The 20,928-nt window shown below is 40.2% G+C and overlaps 1 protein-coding gene across 3 annotated transcripts in view; it reads right to left on the reverse strand.

Annotated features, from left to right (window-relative positions):
• KIAA0319 (KIAA0319 ortholog) overlaps positions 1-20,928 on the reverse strand; it is a 75,832-nt gene that overhangs the window by 26,296 nt on the left and 28,608 nt on the right. Inside the window, exons 3-9 of one of the 3 annotated variants that reach the window (XM_036870690.1) lie at positions 17,378-18,126; positions 14,434-14,626; positions 10,980-11,078; positions 9,369-9,466; positions 8,403-8,490; positions 7,350-7,442; positions 5,922-6,054 (exon numbers count right to left, since the gene is read on the reverse strand). In XM_036870690.1, the coding sequence (XP_036726585.1) occupies positions 5,922-6,054; positions 7,350-7,442; positions 8,403-8,490; positions 9,369-9,466; positions 10,980-11,078; positions 14,434-14,626; positions 17,378-18,126 (1,453 nt within the window). The remainder of the gene's footprint in view (positions 1-5,921; positions 6,055-7,349; positions 7,443-8,402; positions 8,491-9,368; positions 9,467-10,979; positions 11,079-14,433; positions 14,627-17,377; positions 18,127-20,928) is intronic. The other 2 variants (XM_036870692.1, XM_036870691.1) reach the window with 2 other exon arrangements.

Here is a 20,928-nt window from a genome sequence, read left to right on the forward strand (position 1 = left end):
AGAAATTTTACTTGCACTCCAAAATTTAACTATAAGAATGTTCCCCCAAACATTGAATAATGGGGCTAAATTAATTTTCTAAAATGTATCAGCACAGCATCAAACATGATGTTGAAGAATATTTAATGACACAGATATCCATAATTAATGGGAATCCAAAGTCAGATCCACTCATACATGACAATTTGATATAGAAGAGATGTGGTCTTGCAGATTGGGAAAGGACAGACTAGACAATAAATAGTAATGGGACAATAGGCTGATTATCCATGTGGGAACAAATAAAATTGGATCTAACCACGGTAGACATGCAATCAATTCTAGATGGATAAAATTTAAACATGAAAGACAAAATTTTTAAACTTCAGAAGAAAATATAGAAGGTAGCTTGTAAAACATCTTATACATTTTGATCCAAGTAAGAAAAAAGTTTTAAGTTTATGTGTATAGAAAAAGGACCATAAATATAAGTACTATACTCTTAAGGATGTTTATTCCTAGGTAGTGGAATTATGGGAGGTATTTAATTTCCTTCTTTCTGCTTCTAGATACATTCTGTGTTTTATTTTTATAGCAAACATGCATTATTCTTATTATAAGAAGAAAATATCATTTTTTTAAACACCTGCATTGTTACTTGTCTCTTGAAACCTATGTTTCTTCTGGATCAAGCTGTGGCGGCCAGTGTGGTAAACTAAAAATAAATACATGACAACTCAGCAAAGAATATGGCAGATAAGCATATGAAAAGATGCTCCACATCATATAGTATCAGGGAAATGCAAATAAAAACAACAATGAGATACCACTACACACCTATACTATGGCCAAAATCTGAAACTCTGGCAACACCAAATGCTGGTGAGGATGTGGAACAACAGGAACTCTCATTCATTACTGGTGGGAATGCAAAATGGTACAGCCACTTTGGAAGACAGTTTGGCAATTTCTTACAAAACTAAACATACTCTATAAGAGGTGACTTTCAGACAATAAGGTTGCAGCTGGAAGCTACTAGCAGATATTGTTTTGAGAATGACTGGTGGTGTCCTTAAATCCCATACAGTACAGAAAATTCAAGTTCTCAGCAATACACAAACATGTCTGAAATCACGTCCACAATGGCCACCTAGTTTTACCTTGGATAAACAAACAAAAGCTACTTTATTTTGACTTTTAAATGCATTCTCCTCCTCAATGGCCAAACCAAATGTACAATGTATGTTTAATAAGCCACAAAACAGGCCACCAGAAAAAAAAAAAAAAAACAAGCATACTCTTACCATACAATCATGCTTCTTGGTATTTACCCAAAGGGGTTGAAAACTTCTGTCCACACAGAAATCTGCACATGAATGTTTATGGCAGCTTTATTGACAATTGCCAAAACTTGGAAGCAAGCAAGATGTCTCTCAGTAGGTGAATGAATAAATAAACTGTGGTGCATCCAGACAATGAAATATTACTCACCACTATAAAGAAATGAGCTATCAAGCCATAAAAAACACGGAAAAATCTTAAATGCATATTACTACATGAAAGAAGCCAATCTGAGAAGGCCACATACTTCCAACTGTATGATATTCTGAAAGAGGCAAAACTATGAAGACAGTAAAAAGGTCAGTTGTTACCAGAAGAGGGGGAAAAGGAGAGGGATAAATAGGCAGAGCACAGAGGATTTTTAGGGCAGTGAAAATACTCTGTATGATACTATAATGACAGATATCAGGATACATTTGCCCAAACATATAGAATGTACATCAAGAATGAACCCTAAGGTAAACTATAGACTTCTGGTGGTTATGATGTGTCAAGGTAGGTTAATTCTTGGTAAAAAATGAACCTTTCTGGTGAGTGATGTTGATAACAGGGAGACTGAGCATGTGGGGAGCTGGGGACATATGGGAAATTTCTGTATCTTTCAATTTTATTGTAAACCTAAAACTGCTCTTAAAAAAATAAAGTTTAAAAAACAAAACAAAACACACACGAGCACTGGATGCCCCATGTAGCTGACCACTCTACCCCTACAAGGCCTATCGATTCCCGGAAATCTACTCAATAATAAAATATGCTTTCAGAGCTGGGTAAATTTCTTTTTTTTTTATTGGGGTAAAGTATATATAACTTACCATTTTAACCATTTTTAAGTGCACAATTCAGTGGCATTAAGTACATTCACATTATTGTATAACCATTACCACTATCCATCTCCAGAACTTTTTCATCATCCCAAACGGAAACTTTGTACCCATTAAACACTAACTCCCCATTTCTCCCCTACCACCACCCCATGGCAATCACTATTCTGCTTTCTATCTCTATGAATTTGACTACTCTAGGCACCTTAACGAAGTGGAATCATACAATATTTGACCTTTTGTGAGTGGCTTCATTCAATTAACCAAATGTCTTCAAAGTTCATCCATGCTGTAGCATGCCTCAGAAGTTCATTTTTTTAAGGCTGAATAATATTTCTCTGTATGTACATACCTCATTTTGTTTACTCATTCATCGGTTGATGGACATTTGTGTTGTTCTATTAACACTGGAGTATACCATAGACTGAATGTTTTCTGTTCCCCCAAAACTCATATGTTGAAACCTAATCCCTAATGCGACTGGTATTTGGAGGTGGGGCCTTCCGCCGGTGATTAGGTCATGAGGGCAGAGGCCTCCTGAATGGGATTAGTACTCTTATAAGAGAGACCTCAGAGAGCTCCCTTACCCCTTCTGCCACGTGAGGACACAGTGAAAAGATGGCTGTCTATAAACCATGTGAAGAGGGCCTCCACCAGACACCAAATCCACCAGCACCTTGGTCTTGGACTTGCCAGCTTCCAGAAGTATGAGAAATAAATTTGTCATGTAAAAGCCACCCAGTCTATGGTTATTTTTGTTATAGTAGCCTGAATGTACGAAGATAGTGTACAAGCATCTATTTGAGTCTCTGCTGTCAGTTCTTTGAGGTGTATATCTAAAGTGAGATTGCAGATATGGCAATTCTATGTTTAACTTTTTGAGGAATTGCCAAACTGTTTTCCACAGCAGCTCTACCATTTTCCATCCCTACCAGCAATGCACAAGGATTCCCATTTCTCCACGGCCTCACCAACACTTGTTATTTTCCATTTTTTAAATAATAGCTATTCTAATGGAGTAAACTGCTTCTTAAGCTGAGATTTCCAATAAACCAAAACAGAAGTTTTTACAACATGTGTAAAATCTAAAGCACTTTAGAGCACCTCTGTGGACTTTTTAGTCAAAGATGAATCCAGTCAGATGCTTGAGAGTTTCTTAACCTGGCTAGACTTCTGAGGATTCATAAATACATATGTATGGGCTCCTTCTCTGAAATCATCAGATTCTTAAAGCAGTATATGAGGTCTTAAAAATATAATAAGCTAAAATGTGTGGGGTGCAGCTAAGCAGCACTTAGAGGAAAATTATACCTGTGAAAGATTTATAAGCTTTTAAGGAAGCTCTAATATGAATGAACCAAGATGCTACTCTAAGAAGTTAGAAGAAAAAGAACAAAGTAAATCAAAAGCAAATAGAAGTAAGGAAATAGTAAAGAGCAGAAAAGAACAAATTAGAAAACAGGCAAATATAATTAAACCAGTTCTAGTTAGTGTTCCTTGAGAAGATAAACAAAATTAACAAACCCCTTAATTAGACTTATCAAGAGAAAAAGAACACAAATCACCAATATTGGAAATGAAAAAGAGGTTGTCAGTACAGATCCTACAGACATGAAAGGATAATATGAAAATACTATGAACAACTTTATGCCAAAAAATATGATAATTTAGAAGGAATGGATGAATTTCTTGAAAAATACAACTTACTAAAAACTGACACAAGAAAAAAACAGATAACACATCATTGTTAATCAACTATACTCCAATATAAAATAAAAATAAAATAAAATAAAAAAGAAAAGATTTTTTTAAAACCCAGAAAATCTAAATAGGCTTACATCTATTAAAGAAATGGAATTTGTTATCTAAACTTTCCCCAAAAGAAAATTCCAGGCCCAGATAATTTTACTGGTGAATTCTATAAAACTTTCAAGGAAGAAATACCACCAGTTGTTCATAAGTATTTCAGAAAATAAAGGAGGATGGATCACTGGTCAACTTGTTTTATTAGGCCAGTATAATCCTCATATCAAAACCTTGTGACAACGCAGAGAGAGACAGAGAGACAGAAAGAGAGAAGAAGGCACAGGCCAACTCTTTCATAAAGACAGACATAAAAATCCTTACAAAAATATTATCAAGTTGAATCCCATGCTACATAAAAAGAATATCATGATCAAATAGGGTTTATCCCATGAATGCAAGGTTGATTTAACGTTCAAAAATCTCACACAATACATAAAAATAACTCAAAATAGATCACAGATCTAAAAATAAAACCTAGACCTATAAAACTTAGAGAAGAAAAACAGGATCTTTGCAATCTTGGGATTAAACAAAGGTTACTTAGACAGAACACAAAAAGCATAAAACATAAAAGAAACAATTGATAAATTAGACAATCAAAATGTAAAACTTCTGCTCTTTACACAACTAGAGAAAGCCCTCACACAGAAACGAAGACCCAACACAGCCATAAATAAATAAATAAAACAAATACTTTAAAAAAAAAAGATACCATTAAGAGAACAAAACGTCATATACTGGGAAATATCCACAACACATATATAAAATAAAGAACTTGTTTCAGAATGTATAAAAATCTTACAGCTAAGACGTAATTTTTAAAACAGGAAAAAGATCTGAATGGAGACTTCACAAAAGAAGTTATATGAATGGCCAGTAAACACCTAAAATATGCTTAATATCATTAGTCAACAGGAAAATGCAAGTTAAAACCGTAATGAGATACAACCACCCATCAAATTAGATACAATTAAAAAGACTGATTACACCAAGTGTTGGTGAGGATGTGGATTCTGGAACTCTCATCCACTACAGGTGGGAAAATAAAATAATACACCCACTTTGGGCAAGAGTTTGGCAATTTCCTAAAATGTTAAACATAAGCTCACCATAGAACCTAGCCTTTCCACTCTTGGGTATTTACTCCACAAAAATGAAAATACATGTCCACACAGACTTGTACACAAATGTTCATGGCAGCTTTATTTGTAATAGTTCAAAGTTGTAAACAACCCAATGTCCATACTAGATGAAAGGATAAATTGTGGTATATCCATACATTGGAATAGTACTCAGCAACAAAAAGGAACACACTATCAATAGAGACAACACCATGAATGAATCTCAAAAATCATTTGCTGAGTGAAAGAAGCCAGGCACAAAGGAGCACATACTGTACAATTCCATTTATATGAAATTCTAGAAAGTGCAAGATAATTTAAAGTGGCGGAAAGCAGGTCCGTGGTTGCCCAAGGACAGGAATGGAGAGAGGGATGGATTGCAAAGGGGCATGAGAAAACTTTTGGGGATGATGGAAATGTTTATTATCTTGATTGTGACAATGGTCTGACAGGTGTATGCAAATGTCAAAACTCATCAAATTTTATACCTTAAATATGTTCAGTTTATTATATTTCAGTTATATCTTTAAAAGTTGTAAAAAGATAAACAGGTAAATCATATAAATCTACCTCACTTTGACTCTGAAGATAGAAACTTTCTTTCACATATCTCAACACAGCAAAATAGATGCCGTCCCATACTATTCCTGACAACCAAATCCAAAGGTTTCCAATAAATACGCACTTGTAATTTATATTATTGATGATGGTATCAGAGTATAAAGTGGCTGACAACCAAAACCCCAGAGGAAACCAAATCTGCCTCCTGATCAAAATGAAAAGAAGCACAATGTTCTATCGGCATCTATCGGAAATAGTCAAATTATCAGTGCTGGAAAGCGAACCCACTTGCCTGAAAGTATAGTTTCCAGGAACAAGGTTAGACAGATGTAAGATGGGGGTATCAGCTGAGGTCTTCTCTTCTTGGAAGGGCCCATTAACTTCTTCCCAGTGATAACTCACTATTTTAGTATCATCTGTACTGTCTAGAAAGATTGACAAATAAATGAAAACTAGAGTCAAATACAAGAATATTAAAACATAAATTTTGTAATTTATATTATTGGGGTTTACATTTGACTTTATATGAAATTATATAATTGCACAGATTTCAATGGCCATATACTATGTGTTAGAAGGAGGATTACTTCTTCTCTCTAAATTATCATCATGATTTTTCTCCTGGATTTCCACCAGATTTGAGTGAGGGTGTTTCCACTCAGTTGTGAATTTAAAAAGCAAAGTGACAGACACTACTGGTTTTTTTTTTTAACTCCCTTCAACTACAGCACACGATAGCTTACTGATAATTCAAATAGGTATCTGAACTGACAGATTCATAAAGAATTGAGATGCTTCTATATAATTACAAAACACCTTTTACTACCCTAATCATTAAGTGTAAATCCAGAGAAAGGTAGTACCCTACATGAAAACCTCCTATTTCTACTTTAAAAGACAGCAAACAAAATGTACTAAGCAGAATCACAGAAGTTTAGACCTGGAAGGGAGCCAGTTTCATCTAATTCATTTAAGGAAAGAAAAGTTCATGCAACAGATTAATAATCCTGAACAGTTTCCTGTAACTAAACCACACTGAATTGGAGGAATCAAAATGTAATGTATTTTCTCATGTAAATATTTTCATTTAAAACATGCTTCAGGGACTTTCCTGGTGGTGCAGTGGTTAAGAATCCACCTGCCAGTGCAGGAGACATGGTCCAAGAAGATCCCACATGCCGCAGAGTAACTAAGCCCGTGTGCCACAACTACTGAGCCCTCGTGCCACAACTACTGAAGCCTGCGCGCCTCGAGCCCGGGCTCCACAACAAGAGAAGCCAACTCAATGAGAAGCCCGCACACTGCAACGAAGAGTAGCCCCCGCTCGCCACAACCAGAGAAAGTCCATGCACAGCAACAAAGACCCAACACAGCCAAAATAAATAAATAGATAAAATAAATAATAATTTTTTTAAAAAAGTGAGTTCCAACTGCTTATCACATATACTACATCGAAAGGAGATTCTTTAATAATTGCTTTAATTCCGATCAAATAGCTAGACCCTAAAGAATTTTTTCATAGACAAATGAGACATAACTGAAGGGAAATTCAGCCTAAGACAGAGAAGTTGTGCTAAAGGAGCTGAAGGACTTGAAGATACAGATAGATGCTCATCTATTGGTGAGTTAGCCCATAAGTCCTCACGGCCTCAATAGAGACCTCCCATTACGTCTCATAGTGCAGAGGGCAAAACCCCCTGAAGTATGGCAGGATACCCACGGCTGCCATCGATGAGGGCCGACGTCAGAGGCAGAGTGAGCTCCTGTCTCTCGGGAGAAACAACTGCCACGGGAGGCAGGTTGACTCTTCCGGCTGTGTGACAGAAAAAAGGACACGGGCTGAGCCCAAGTTGTCACCACCCAAATAAACCATCTGATTTTCAAAAATTGGTTATAAATATCCTGTCCAGAAGGTGTTTATCCTGCAGGCCTCAACTATGGAAAGTACTTTTAATGTTTTGGAACCTCCCTATACACTTTAGGAGCATGTCTGCAGGTTTAGATTTTTGTATGAAAGCCCAGGCTCAATGAACACATGTAATAACAAGCAAGGGGTTGGTCCCAGAACCTGAGCAGCAACTGCGAAAGAGGAGCAACGGAGTATGGTTCCAGCTCCTACGATTAGCTGGCTCTTGACTCTTTGAAGCCCCGCCCCCGCCAACCACGTTTAGCTCTAAGAATAACCAGGCAGAATGTGCAAAACGGGGAGCTGTCAGCCCCTGGGGAAGAGGCTGGAGGTGAGGTTGGCACTGAGCTGGCCCACATCCCTTGTGCCCAGAGGAGGGGGTGGCAGAGGCTCAAGGCCCATGCTCCATGCACTGAGCCAGGGCTGTGCCCACCCAGACAAAGAGCCACTATTTCTAATTCACACCAGTGCACCGACCTGTGGACTGGCGGTGGCCTGAAAGGACCAGGGGGCTTGAAAGCCCATGGCATACATTTCCCCTGAGCCCTGAGTTGCTCCCTTCACCTAAGGACAAGCTGAGTCACGGGGAATGGAGGCGGCAGGGTGAACGCAGCAAATGTCAGACGGAGGAGGCCACTGGCACACCTAAGGACAGCAGGCAATAACCTTGCAACCTTACACAGCAGTGTCACGCAAGTACTAAGAATTATACAGAAGGAAGAAAGACAAAAACCATATACTCTTTGCATGTTTTCTCTACAATGGAGCCTAATGTAAAACTAAAAAAAATATATTACCATGTTATTCAGGCACCAAAAATTGAGATAAACCTGTACAACAGGAGGCTGTCCTCTTACACAGGCTTACCTGGCTTAATGGTGACATTTACAAATCCCTCTCCAAAGGCATTTTCACTAGAAACTGCTACTTTGAAGGCATAAAGTCCTACTGACAACTGCAAGATAAAGAAAAGTTATACTGATAAACATGCAAACAACAGGATGGGTCCACTGCCTAGAAAATCCTTAAATATTCCAGAAGCCGTTCTCCTGGAATCAGCATAGAGAAGGGGCTCGGGACCTGTGGACACACTGCCACATGTCTGAAGCCTATACTCTGGAACACTGAAGATCACCCAGGAAGGCCTTCAGCTTAGTTACAGATGTTCACGGGGCTTACAGAGGCATATGTGACATGGACCAACCGAGGGCGGCAGTTCTCAAACTTGAGTGTATGGGAATCATGCATTTTTACCAAGTAGCTCTGGTGGGTCAGCTGTCAATGGTCTGGGTACCAGACTTTGAGAAACAACGCTCAGTGGCATAGGGGTGATGCTAATTCATGTTGTACCAGTAGCTGTGCAGTATCAGAAATGAAGAGAACATAATCATCTATGGGCCAAGAAGAGGGAACATTTCTTCTTGTGAGGGCTTATATCTTGGAGCAATATTTGGTAGTCAAACCATATGTGAACTCGAATGGAATTTTGGGCAATCCTAGAAATGTGCCTAAGAATCAGAGATGACCAGAACGTCTCTAACACTGCAAAGGGAGCAAGAGTTGGAACACAGGCTTTAACCTCACTACAGAGACCCATACCAGCCTGGGCCAGCCTCTTCCCTGGGCTGCTATGCCAAGTAAGTCAAATAAAGAAAAGATCCCGAAATCCCCTTTATTTAAATCTACCTGTCTACCTACATGCTTGAAACTTGATTCATTTATATTCTTCTTTTAATCTTAATCGTAAGAGAGACTTCTAGGTTCAACAGCTAAGAAGGTGTTACCTGAATTCTAAGGTACGCTGTCAGTTACTACCGGTTACCAGTTACTTACCTGAGAGACATTAAGAGTTTGTGTGTGTCTTTGTTTTATTTCACCTTGGTAGTCTTCAGGGTGGCTTATTAAACTCCATTCATAGTTGTAGGTTGTTTCTGAGAGCAAAGAAAAATATGAGTAATTATAAACTCTTAGAAGTCCCTATAATCTGGGCAGCGGGAGGAAAATGACAGTCTTCAATCTACTAGCAGAAATTAATTTAGATATACTGCACTCAACTTTCAACTATCATCCAAGTAAGGAACAATAAGGTATCTATATCTTTTTTTTTTTTTTTAATTTATTTATTTATTTATTTTATTTTTTTATTTATGGCTGTGTTGGGTCTTCATCTCTGTGCGAGGGCTTTCTCTAGTTGCAGCAAGTGGGGGCCACTCTTCATCGCGGTGCGCGGGCCTCTCACTGTCGCGGCCTCTCTTGTTGCGGAGCACAGGCTCCAGACGCGCAGGCTCAGTAGTTGTGGCTCACGGGCCCAGTTGCTTTGCGGCATGTGGGATCTTCCCAGACCAGGGCTCGAACCCGTGTCCCCTGCATTGGCAGGCAGATTCTCAACCACTGTGCCACCAGGGAAGCCCCAAGGTATCTATATCTTTTTAATGTAAAATTTCTTCATTATTATAAGAACATACAACTTATAAAAATTTAGAAAATATAGAAAGTTTTAAAAAAAAAATTGCCCTAATTTCATTGTTAGCATTTGATGACTTTCCTTCCAGACTGCTACACCTGACTATACATATAAATTTTAACACAGTATAACCCACTGTACTTTTCTCCTTTTAATAAAAGGCAAGGAGATTTAAATTCATTCCATCTGCCGTAGGGGTTTATATAAGGCCATAAGAACGGATTAAGTCTCTTTATATTAAGATGAAGCTGTCTTCCACCTTGTGATTCTAGTAAGAGTTAAAGCACGAGTTACCTCAGCTGAAAGGAGTAAATGACAAATGCCAATTATTATCATCTATGCTTAAATGTTGATCCATGTGTGATAGGGAAAAATGAATAAAGGAACTAACCTGAATGAGAAATATTCAAACACCTTAAAAATGAATATACTTTAAGAAAGAATGCATTTGACAGGTCACAGGAAGAGGTCAAATGTTTGCTGAAGAGCAGAGTGCTGGATGAGCGAAGAAAGAGCATTTGAAACAACATTTTTTGAACAACTGGTGTGAGGATCCTGAGAACCCGAGAGACGTGTTGCCACTACAATATCTGCAAACAAATCTTTGTGCACGTGCTACCTCCCTCACCTGACAGTGGAATTTTCCCAGGCTCTGTGGGTTATTACAAGTCAAAAGCTGGTATATGGAAACCTCTCCTGTTCTAAGATATCACTCTGCTTTGCATCATCAGAAATGTATGACTTTTTATCCTGACCAATTAAAGGAGATGTTCTGTATTTAATTCCTATCCTCTCACTCCATTTTAAACTATTTCAATAAACTTTAAAGCTTATGATCATCAAAGCCCTGTCACCCACTCGAGAGTGACATTCACTATGTTGTGAAAATGAAGCAAAGTTGTAAATAACCAGTAAAGACACCTTAAGGACACACCAGCTAATGGGCCCCTACTGGTCCCAGAGGAAAGTCAAACTCTCACCTGCAGGTGGCGCTGGCACAACAGACGCCTTCAGTTCAACTTCATTTTCCGGCAAAGTTATTATTAGGTTATCACCAGCAGACACCATGAGTTCTTTCACTAAAAGTTAATTAGAAATAGTACATTTCATCATATACTTCAGTGATATTAAATTACTGCCCTATGATAGATTTGTTTTTAGTATCCATAAAATAAAATAACACATATTTTTGTAATAGTTCTTCATGCGATTTTATCTAAGACACTTTTTTCCCTCTGGCTAATAACTGAACTGTGCCCTATATTATGTTGCAGGGTAGATTTCATAAATTTAAAACTGTCAACGTGAGTAGGCACTGTGGAGAAAATAATGCTTCAGATCGACTGAGCAAGGTGTCGGTGACAAGAGTTGCGTGAAAACAGGTAGTGTACTGCGGATTGGGTCTATTTTCTCTCATGCTTCCAGCTTTGCTTGACCCCCTGGTATGTGCTATTTTTAGTCTTAAAAAGATGGAGTGTAATCATAAGTGTTTCTGTATCATTAATCACACGCCACTCAGTTCTGATAGTAACCCCATGAATTACTGCAATGGTCTTGCTCTTGGAACCTTTCCAAGAGAAAAGCCAGTCAACCTCAATATAAAAAGGCTATTTTAACTCAAGCAGCAGGCACATCCACTCTCATCAGAAGCACCTAGTCACTAAATCAGCATTCAGAACAATGCTTGCTTCCTTGCTCTATAACCAGGATTATATTGATACGTTCAACTGGCTTGACTCAACTGGACATTAGTCTCTCTTGTAAAATACAATTGAGATACGTCAAGATATCACATAGAGAAAAGCAAAGATTTAAAAAAAAAGCTGCGTGCTCTCTAGAGGTCCCAGCTGCTTGGAGATGTTAGATGGAGATGTGGCTCATTTAAACCTACTTCTCTCAGTCTGTACTCAGTCCCTCAAGTGCCTTCCTAGACCGGCTGCAGAGGCTTCGCTGCCCTCTCTGGCTCTTCTTCCCTGTCACTTTCACTGACTCCTTTCAAGAAAAATCAGCAATTGTGGACCTAAAAGGGATATTGGTCCAAACCCATCATTTTACAGATAAAGAAATTGAGCCCTGGAGAGGCAATTTAAGTTGCTTGAGGCTATGTGGATCATTAGCAATAGATCCACCAATATCTAACTAACTTAAACAGTTTTAGGGGCTTCCCTGGTGGCGCAGTGGTTGGGAGTCCGCCTGCCAATGCGGGGGGCGCGGGTTCGGGCTCTGGTCCAGGGGGATCCCGCATGCCATGGAGCAGCTGGGCCCGTGCGCCACAACTACTGAGCCTGCACTCTGGAGCCTGCGGGCCGCAACTGCTGAGCCCACGAGCCACAACTGCTGGGGCCTGGGGCCCGTGCTCTGCAACGGGAGGGGCCACTGCAGTGAGAGGCCCGCGCACCGCAGCGAGGAGTGGCCCCCGCTCTCCACAACTAGAGAGAGCCCTCGGGCAGCAACAGAGATCCAACCCAGCCAAAAATAAATAAATAAATAAATTAAAAAAAAAAAAAAAACAGTTTTAAATTTAAATAGTTTATTAAATAAATAAACTATTTATTTCAACAGCCACTTATCTACAAGATTAAACTCTGATAGGCTCTGTTCCAAGGACTTGAAGATTATCAATTCATTTCATCCTCTAACTACTTTATGCAATAGGTGCTACTAGAACTCAAGGATGCTAATTCCCAGGCCAGTTTCCTTTTCCATATACTATACAGCTCCTCCACAATTGTCCTTCTCTCTACTGAGGCTCAGGATCAAAGTAAATAACCAAAGAAGAGAGGGTAATCCTCAAAGTACATTACCCACAGAAAGGCTCAGGAAACATGACAAAAGTCTCTAGTAACTTCTTTAGTATTAAACCTAATGGGAGCTTTTCAATCCTCCTGTAACACACGGCCTCTTCATCACTTCTTCCAACGTGTAATCCTCTCCTCTCTCCTCCTCTCAGTCCGCGCTCTCCTCCTTCTCTACCTCTCTGTCACGGCCACTCAGTCAGCTCTACAGGCTCCTTCAGCTCTCCTGGCTCCTAATACAATGACAGCTCCAAAGTTCCACCCCTCAGGCCTCTCCCCAGCCCACCCCGAGGCTCTCCCTGGAGGGCCTTCAACTATCACCTCTACACCGATGACACCTAGTCCTTTATCTTCAGCCCAACTCATCTAATTTTCAGTTCCATGTGTTCATATATCTTAGAGTCCTTTTACCTTCATCGTGACCTTCAACCACTTACCAAATTCTCATAATTCTGCCCTTCTAATATCGCTTGAATCTGGTTCCTTCCCTCCATCCCTGCAACCACTCAGGTTCCTTCCCTCCATCCCTGCAACCACTCACTACAGTTTTTTTAATGGATCCTCTTGCCTCAGGTCAACCCCATACTATTTTCTTGATATCAATCTGATCATTTCACTTTCCTGCTTCAAATCATTCAGGGATTCTCTCTACTCATCCAGTAAAGCACAAATTCCTTAGCACAGAACTCAGGATCCTTCAAAATACTGCCCTGCTCACGACTCTAGACTCAGACCTTGCCATTTCCACTCCGTTTACATGATCAGTGGTAGCCATACTGAACTCCTTATCGTTCTTCCCAAAATGCCACTTGAGCTCTTGTCCCTCTGTTCCCCGGCACAGGCAGTGAATGAGAGGATGGGCAGGAAATGCCGAGCGCGGTGCCTGGCCCTGGGTAAGTGCTCAGTAAATGTAATTCTCATTATTGTTATTACACATGTCGCTCCCTCGACCCAAACAGCATGCTGACTCCATTTTTGCCGGCTCATCTGTCCTAGCATTACCACCTCTGGAAAGGCTTCTGTGGCCCCTCTGAGCCGGTCAGCCGGGCTGCTCCTTTTCTGCTCCCATAGCAGCCTCTCAAAGCACTTACTGTACTGTATCAAACCATCTATTTGCCTGTCAGCCTCATCCTCTAGACTATAGAGTCAAGGAGGGAAAAGACAATATCTATTCATCTTTTTATTCCCAGCGCCTAGCATCATTTCTGGCACACGATAGATGCTCAAAAATGTGCCTGGGGCTTCCCTGGTGGCGCAGTGGTTGAGAATCTGCCTGCCAATGCAGGGGACACGGGTTCGAGCCCTGGTCTGGGAAGATCCCACATGCCGCGGAGCAACTAGGCCCGTGAGCCACAACTACTGAGCCTGCGCGTCTGGAGCCTGTGCTCCACAACAAGAGAGGCCACGATAGTGAGAGGCCCGCGCACCGCCATGAAGAGTGGCCCCCGCTTGCCGCAACTAGAGAAAGCCCTCGCACAGAAACGAAGACCCAACACAGCCAAAATAAATAAATTAAAACAAACAAACAAACAAACAAAATAAAGTGCCCGGAGGGAATGAGTAAACTTTCGAAGTTGTCACTACTATATTCTACAGCGTGTCTTCAGCACATGTCTTCCAGTTATATTTTTTAAATTACCTGTCCTGGGAGGAGTAGGAGCAGATACAGGTTGCTGAGACGGGGTGGACTCAGTGGGGAGGGTGCTAGTGGGAAGGGTTGAAATGCTATGCTCTGTGCTCCATGGGGTGACTGTGAGAGCTGGGCTTTTCTCCACGGTGGCTGGGTTGAACTCCAGACTGGTTGGAGAAGGATTATGGGAAGGCATTAGGACCTAGGAGATCAATTACAAGGATAAGTTGTTATGGCGGAAAAAACAAAGGTTGAACTCTTCAAGACAACACCATGTCATTGACTTTTTCAAAAATTAGATTCAGTAGCATTTGAAATACCATGTCTAACATTGCAAACCACTGGAACTCTAGACCATCTCTTTTAAATATTCTCTGCTACCTGCTAAAAATGTAAGGCAACTCTGGGTTGGAGAATTATTATAGGCAAACATACACATACAGAAAACATTCAAGATAAAAAGAGAGAAAATACTTAGAGTAGCAATAATTGAAGACAATCAGATAATTCAACAATGAACAGGTTTCTAGAGTAAATGATCTCTATTCATATTATCCACCATATATAATTTATAATTTAAGATTATGGTTATAGGGTTATCCAACTTAAAGTTTTAAATTAAATATTATGTGCCGGGGGAAAATCTCACAACATGATAATAAAATACTCTTCTGAGCTTCAACTGCCAGTGACTGGAGTTGGAGCCAGATAAGTAAAACTCAGGCTAAGAAGATAGGAGACCCAAAGGGGAAGCTGAAGTGTGAAATCCACAGAAAGAAAAGCTGTAACTCAAATGTTAACTAGAGAGGGGGGCGTTGGTATTTACTGAAAACACAGCTACTCTTTCTTGCAGTTCACTTAGCCACATAAAAGAAGGTAAAATGTGTTAATACTCAGGGATGGGGGAAAAGAACATCGTTAATCTTTGATACTTTATTTTTTAATTGAAAGTCTTAAGAATGTTTAAGACAAGTACAAGGACAGAAAAATATGAAAACTTTGAAACGAAAAATACATCAAAGCAGGAAAAAAACTGATAATCTCACTGCTTAAAAGAATGTTTAGCAAGTTTTAATGGTTGAGATTATAATGTCTAGTCAATTCAATCCAGCTTTCTTCACTTATTCTAACTTAAGCACTGATACCTTAAATAATATTTTTCTTTTTTTAAAAAAAAAATCTTAATTGGTTTATGTCCCTTTACATTCTGATTTGCTCTCTTGTATCTTGAAATACATTAAATTCTCCTATGACCTGTCCTTTTGTCACTTTACTGCCACCTGCATTCGGCTTCTCCTGATCAACGCACTCACTACATCCTCAACTTGTCCCGGTGTTTCCCAAATGAGCAGTCCCTGAGCTCCCAACTACCCTCCCCACAGCTCAGCCTCCTCCTCTATCTCCCTGACCTTCTGCTGTTAGCACTTGAACCTTCCCTCTGTTTTGGGTGTGTCTGCTCTCCCAAAGGTGCCCAATCTTTCCACCCGTGTTTTTCATGGAAAGTTCTGTACAGCTTATGTTCTCTCCTTAGTATCTTGCTCCTCCTATCCAACTGATTCTTATCACTGGTGAGTTTCTAGCAACCTCAGAAACTGTTGGGTCTTGAGGAAACTGTAGGGGGTCAGAATGTCACTCTAAAATATAGCACTTCGGCATGCTGATTATTCTGAATGAAAGGTACTTGAGAAACAGCCAGTGCAAGAAGGACACTCTGACCCTCCTTTGTCCCCCCTGAAAGCAAGAGACAAATCTCCCATGCAAAAGGTACCCTTCCTTTCAAGGATTATCTACAACTTAATGCAGCTCAAAAAAATTTAATTGTGACTATAGGGGAAAATATGTACTTTCGTGGAAAATAAAACACTGTACCAGGAGGATAGAAGGTATCCTTATCACCACAGAGAGGAAATTTAGGGCTGAGAAGGCTGTCGAAACAAACCTCGTGTTAAAGCAACAGGCCCCAAATAGAGTCGTTTATGTTAAGCCCCCAAACCAAGACTTAATTACAGTTTCAGCTCTCCCAGAAATGGAATCTGAAACCAGTCAATCAGGAATAATTTTGAGGTAATCTGCTTGATAAACCCCTACTACTCCTTAAAGGAAAGTAACCTTGTAATAACCAACCCACTTTTTTGCCTTATATTCCTTGTTTCCACTCTTGCCTAAAAAGGTTTTTCATTTTGTACAGCTCCTTGGAGCTCCTTTATATCTGCTATATTGGATGCTGCCTGATTTGAATGCATTTTTGCTCAAACTCTTTAAAATGTTAATATGCTTCAGTTTATTTTTTAACAGATACTTATCTTTAATAGATACTTATCTGTAACAGATACTTTGTCACCAATTTATTACCCAAAGCCTAATCCTCTTTGGCTTGTCAATTCTTCACAGACTGTTTCTTTGTTTAAAAGATACAAAGCCTTCCTGCTTTGGTCACCTCTCATATTTTTATGGGGTCTCCAATACATACAAAAGTAAATTTGTTTTTCTCCTGTTAATCTATCTTACATCAATTTAATTATTACCCCAACCAAAAATCTTAGAAGGAAAGGAGGAAATTTTTTTCTGCCCCTACAAAACCTACCAAGAGAGATTTGCAAAGCCTCTGGCTACACACACTGTGTATATGGGCTGGCTCCAGAAACTTCTATCAAACCTCATTCATCTGAGATACCGGTAGAGGCATCTCTAAGGAGAAGCACTAAATCATCATTAGGTGGCTGACTTGCGAAGGCAGAAGAAATAGTTGCTCTTTTAAACAGTCTGGTCATGAGCGCACAACAGAGGAAGAGGGTGTTTGGTTTGGAAGGTTCTGAGAGTCATCTTTTTAGACGATACCTTAACGGGTGCCCCCAGAAGGAAGCTTCGTGTGATGTGCGTCCTAATGAGGGCCGGGCTCTGAAAGCGAACTCAGCCCCTCCCACCCTCTCCTACACACACCAGCCACACCCACCTCTTTTCCAGAGCTGTTGCTGGATTGCTCCTGGAGCTGAAAAGTCTCTTTCTCCAGTTCCTTTCCTGAAGGTGGAGTAGTGACCAAGGGAAGCAAAAACCTTCCCCCGGGGGAGGGTTTTGGGGCCGGGGTCCAGGCCGACTCATTCAGCCTGTGGAGCTCTGGGCTCTCCTGCTGCTTCTCCGCTGGTGTTGCTGGGCTGTCTCCAGCAGAGGAGTTGAAACCTCCCTTGCCACCGGCCGGCAAGCCCCAATCCGTGTACTCGGCGCTCCCTCGGGGCTCCTGCTTGCTGATGGGCTGCAAGAGGCTCTGCTCCAGTTCTCTGTAGTCATCTGAGTACTCAGACGTCTCCTCCAGACCCCGATCCTTGCCCAGGAAGGCCAAGTCCTTTCTGATATCCTCGGGTGAGTCCCCCCAGATTCCTGACGGGGCACCCCTGTTCAGCATCACCTCCCCGTAGTCCAGCAGCTGTGCGGGCCTCTGGGCAGGCCTGAGCACAAAGGTCAGGTAAGACCTGATGGAGCCCATCTTTTTGGGCTCGCAGTTCTCTTTGCGAGGGCAGCTCACCAGGTAGCAACGGCCCTCAAACCACCAGGCCAGGTCACAGCTGTGCAGGTCACAGCAGGCGGATGTGCAGTCTACCACGGGGGTGGTTTGAGGCACTGGCATGATTGTGCTAGTTTCCAAGTTAGGAGAAATGATGGCATTGGAATACGTCCTCCCCTCACTGCACTGCGTACAGGCACAACCTACAAACACGCAGTCTCCAATGAGGAAGCGAGGCATATCACTTCTGGCAAGCAAATAAACCACCAGCATCTCCTATAGAAAGTCCACTGCTTTAGAGCCCATCCATCAACAGCCCCATCCATACATCTGTCCTCCCATCCTTTCACCCCCAGCCATCCATCCATAGATTCTTCCACCCGTCCAACTAACCGTCCATCCTCTCTCTTTATATAATGTTACTCCACTTAGCGAAGAGAGGCATTCTTTCCTACGTGTGTATTGCTTTTACACTATAATATTTTGCTCCTCACCCAAAACCCAGCCATAAAGGTTTACTTTAGGAACAATGTCATGTTGTTGTTAATTGAATTTTTAAACATCTCAGGTTATTCTGATGATAGATCAATTCTGATGACATATCAAAGGAGAGAAAAATTTGTCCTAAATATAGGTCTATAACAACTAGCTTTAAGCACATTCTAAACCATGAACTACAAATGTTGCCCACTGGCAAATACAGCAGGCAGGAGAGTAGTGCTACGTAAGTGTGATCTGCAGACACAGTGGAGCAGGCCGCAAACTCTGGGACCAGTCCATAAAGAATAAGGGCACCTGGGGCTCTAAGAAACCTCTGTAGCAACGTGTCATTCCCTGACATCCAAGGACAAAAATCACTTTTCTGCTTTTTTGTTTATTTTGTAAAACAAAGAATGCTACCCACCGTCCAGTTCTACAAGGATGAAGTCATTACCCACCGCAGTCACTGACAGTACACCCAGAAATGAATTCAGGATGAGAAACAGGATAAGGCGCTCTGTGCTTTGGAAAAACAGGCCCCATAGATAGTTAGATGCATATCTTAGGAAGAATTTTAATGAGCCCAGATTCTTGTATCTTCCCATACACAGAGAAACACTAAAATCATCAGCTGAGATATCTGTTCCTTGTGACTAGCAGTAATCGTTTACTAAAATGTGTGCTTGACTGCACGTATTCTGTAGCCCCAAATCATATATATATGGGCTTCGCCTCCTATCTCTTCAGAACAGTTCCCTTAGAGCTACTGAGAGACTGTTTCCTGGGCTATAGTCTTCAGGAAGGTCCCTGAATAAAACTGAAACCCACAACTTTTACACTGTGCATTTTGCTTTCAGTAGAAATTGTTTGTTGATTTTTTACCAAAGAATCTGTCAGTGGTAGACTGGAAATAAAAACAAATTGGTCCCTCTTCACATATAGTTTGATGAGCACTGTTGTGCTGCAGAACTCAGAACAGCAAAGGATCTCTTTTCTAGTGAGGGCTCATCACTGATCATTCTCTTAATAACTGTTACATTTTTCATAATGACAGTCAGAAATTACTTCTAACTGGAGGTAAAAGAAATGGTTAAATACAGTATAAGAATCATCTTATTTTTTTTTTACCTGTATACATATCATCATTGTTATAAATTTTTAAGAATCATTCAATGACTAACACTGACTCTACAGGAAAGTCTAATTGGCCCAATTCAATAAGAATTAGATATAATAAATATACATCTTTCCCAGTGAATAAGCTAGCAACAAACCACTTTAATTCAATTGAAATGACATTTTCTCAAACCAAATCTACTTTTTAAAAAAATCACCTTAATAGTTTTAGCCTTTTATTTTCTAAAGAAAAGCTTAGTCTCAGATACGGAGAGGGGGAAAAAAAATAATTCTGCTGAACATAACAAAATAGCATTTCTAATTGAGGTCAAGGGACGATGAAGCGTATAAAATAGGCAGGTAATCTCCAACTCCCAGCTCTACTCTCAAAAATAGTGATATCACTACATTCCTTTAAATGAAGGGGCCTTTAAATGAAGACTCAAACTAGAAATTTCTTTCAAACACAAATGGCAGGATATATTTTACTTCCCTTGAACAACTGTTGGGTCCTCTCCTTTTGGGCAATATGATTCATAAGAACTATCATGTTTCATTTCTGGCTCTGGCCACCAGAATCTTAAAAGCCAACTTATAAAACTGTGTCACAGGAACCATTATACAGGGAAAAGGCTGTGATCCTGGAATAAGCAAATTGTTACACGTGGGTGAGAAGCATGGCAGGAACCTTCAACACAAAGCTTAAAGCAGTTTTCCATCAGGTGGAAGGTGGAGATCGCCACTTATTGGGTTGGCCAAAAAGTTCGTTTGGTTTTTTTCCATAAGATGGCTGTAGTAGCACTTAGTTGTCTTTAACTTCATTTGAAACAATTTTGTTAGATTCAGTTGTGACAGCTGTCATATCAGCGTGCATTTAAAAAAACCTTATCAAAATTGGTGAATTTCTGTGTAGCCATTTTAATATTGAAGATGGAAGAAAAAAGCAACATTTTTGGCATATTATGCTTTATTATTTCAAGAAAGGTAAAAATGCAACTAAAACACATAAAAAGATTTGTGCAGTGCATGGAGAAGGTGCTGTGACTGACTGAACGTGTCAAAAGTGGTTTGCTAGTTTTGTGCTGGAGATTTCTCAATGGACAATGCTCCATGGTCCAGTAGACCAGTTGAAGTTGATAGCAATCAAATTAAGACATTAATTGAGAACAATCAATGTTATACCACATGGGAGATAGTCGACATACTCAAAATATCCAAATCAAGCGTTGAAAATCATTTGTACCAGCTTGGTTATGTTCATTGTTTTGATGTTTGGGTTCCACAGAAGTTAAGTGAAAGAAACCTTCTTGACCGTATTTCTGCAGGTGATTCTCTACTAAAACATAACGAAAATGTTCCATTTTTAAAACAAATTGTGACGGACGAGAAGAAGTGGATACTGTACAATA

This window comes from Balaenoptera musculus, chromosome 11 (genome assembly GCF_009873245.2).
Source record: "Balaenoptera musculus isolate JJ_BM4_2016_0621 chromosome 11, mBalMus1.pri.v3, whole genome shotgun sequence".
In the NCBI taxonomy this organism is placed as follows: Eukaryota; Metazoa; Chordata; class Mammalia; order Artiodactyla; family Balaenopteridae; genus Balaenoptera; species Balaenoptera musculus.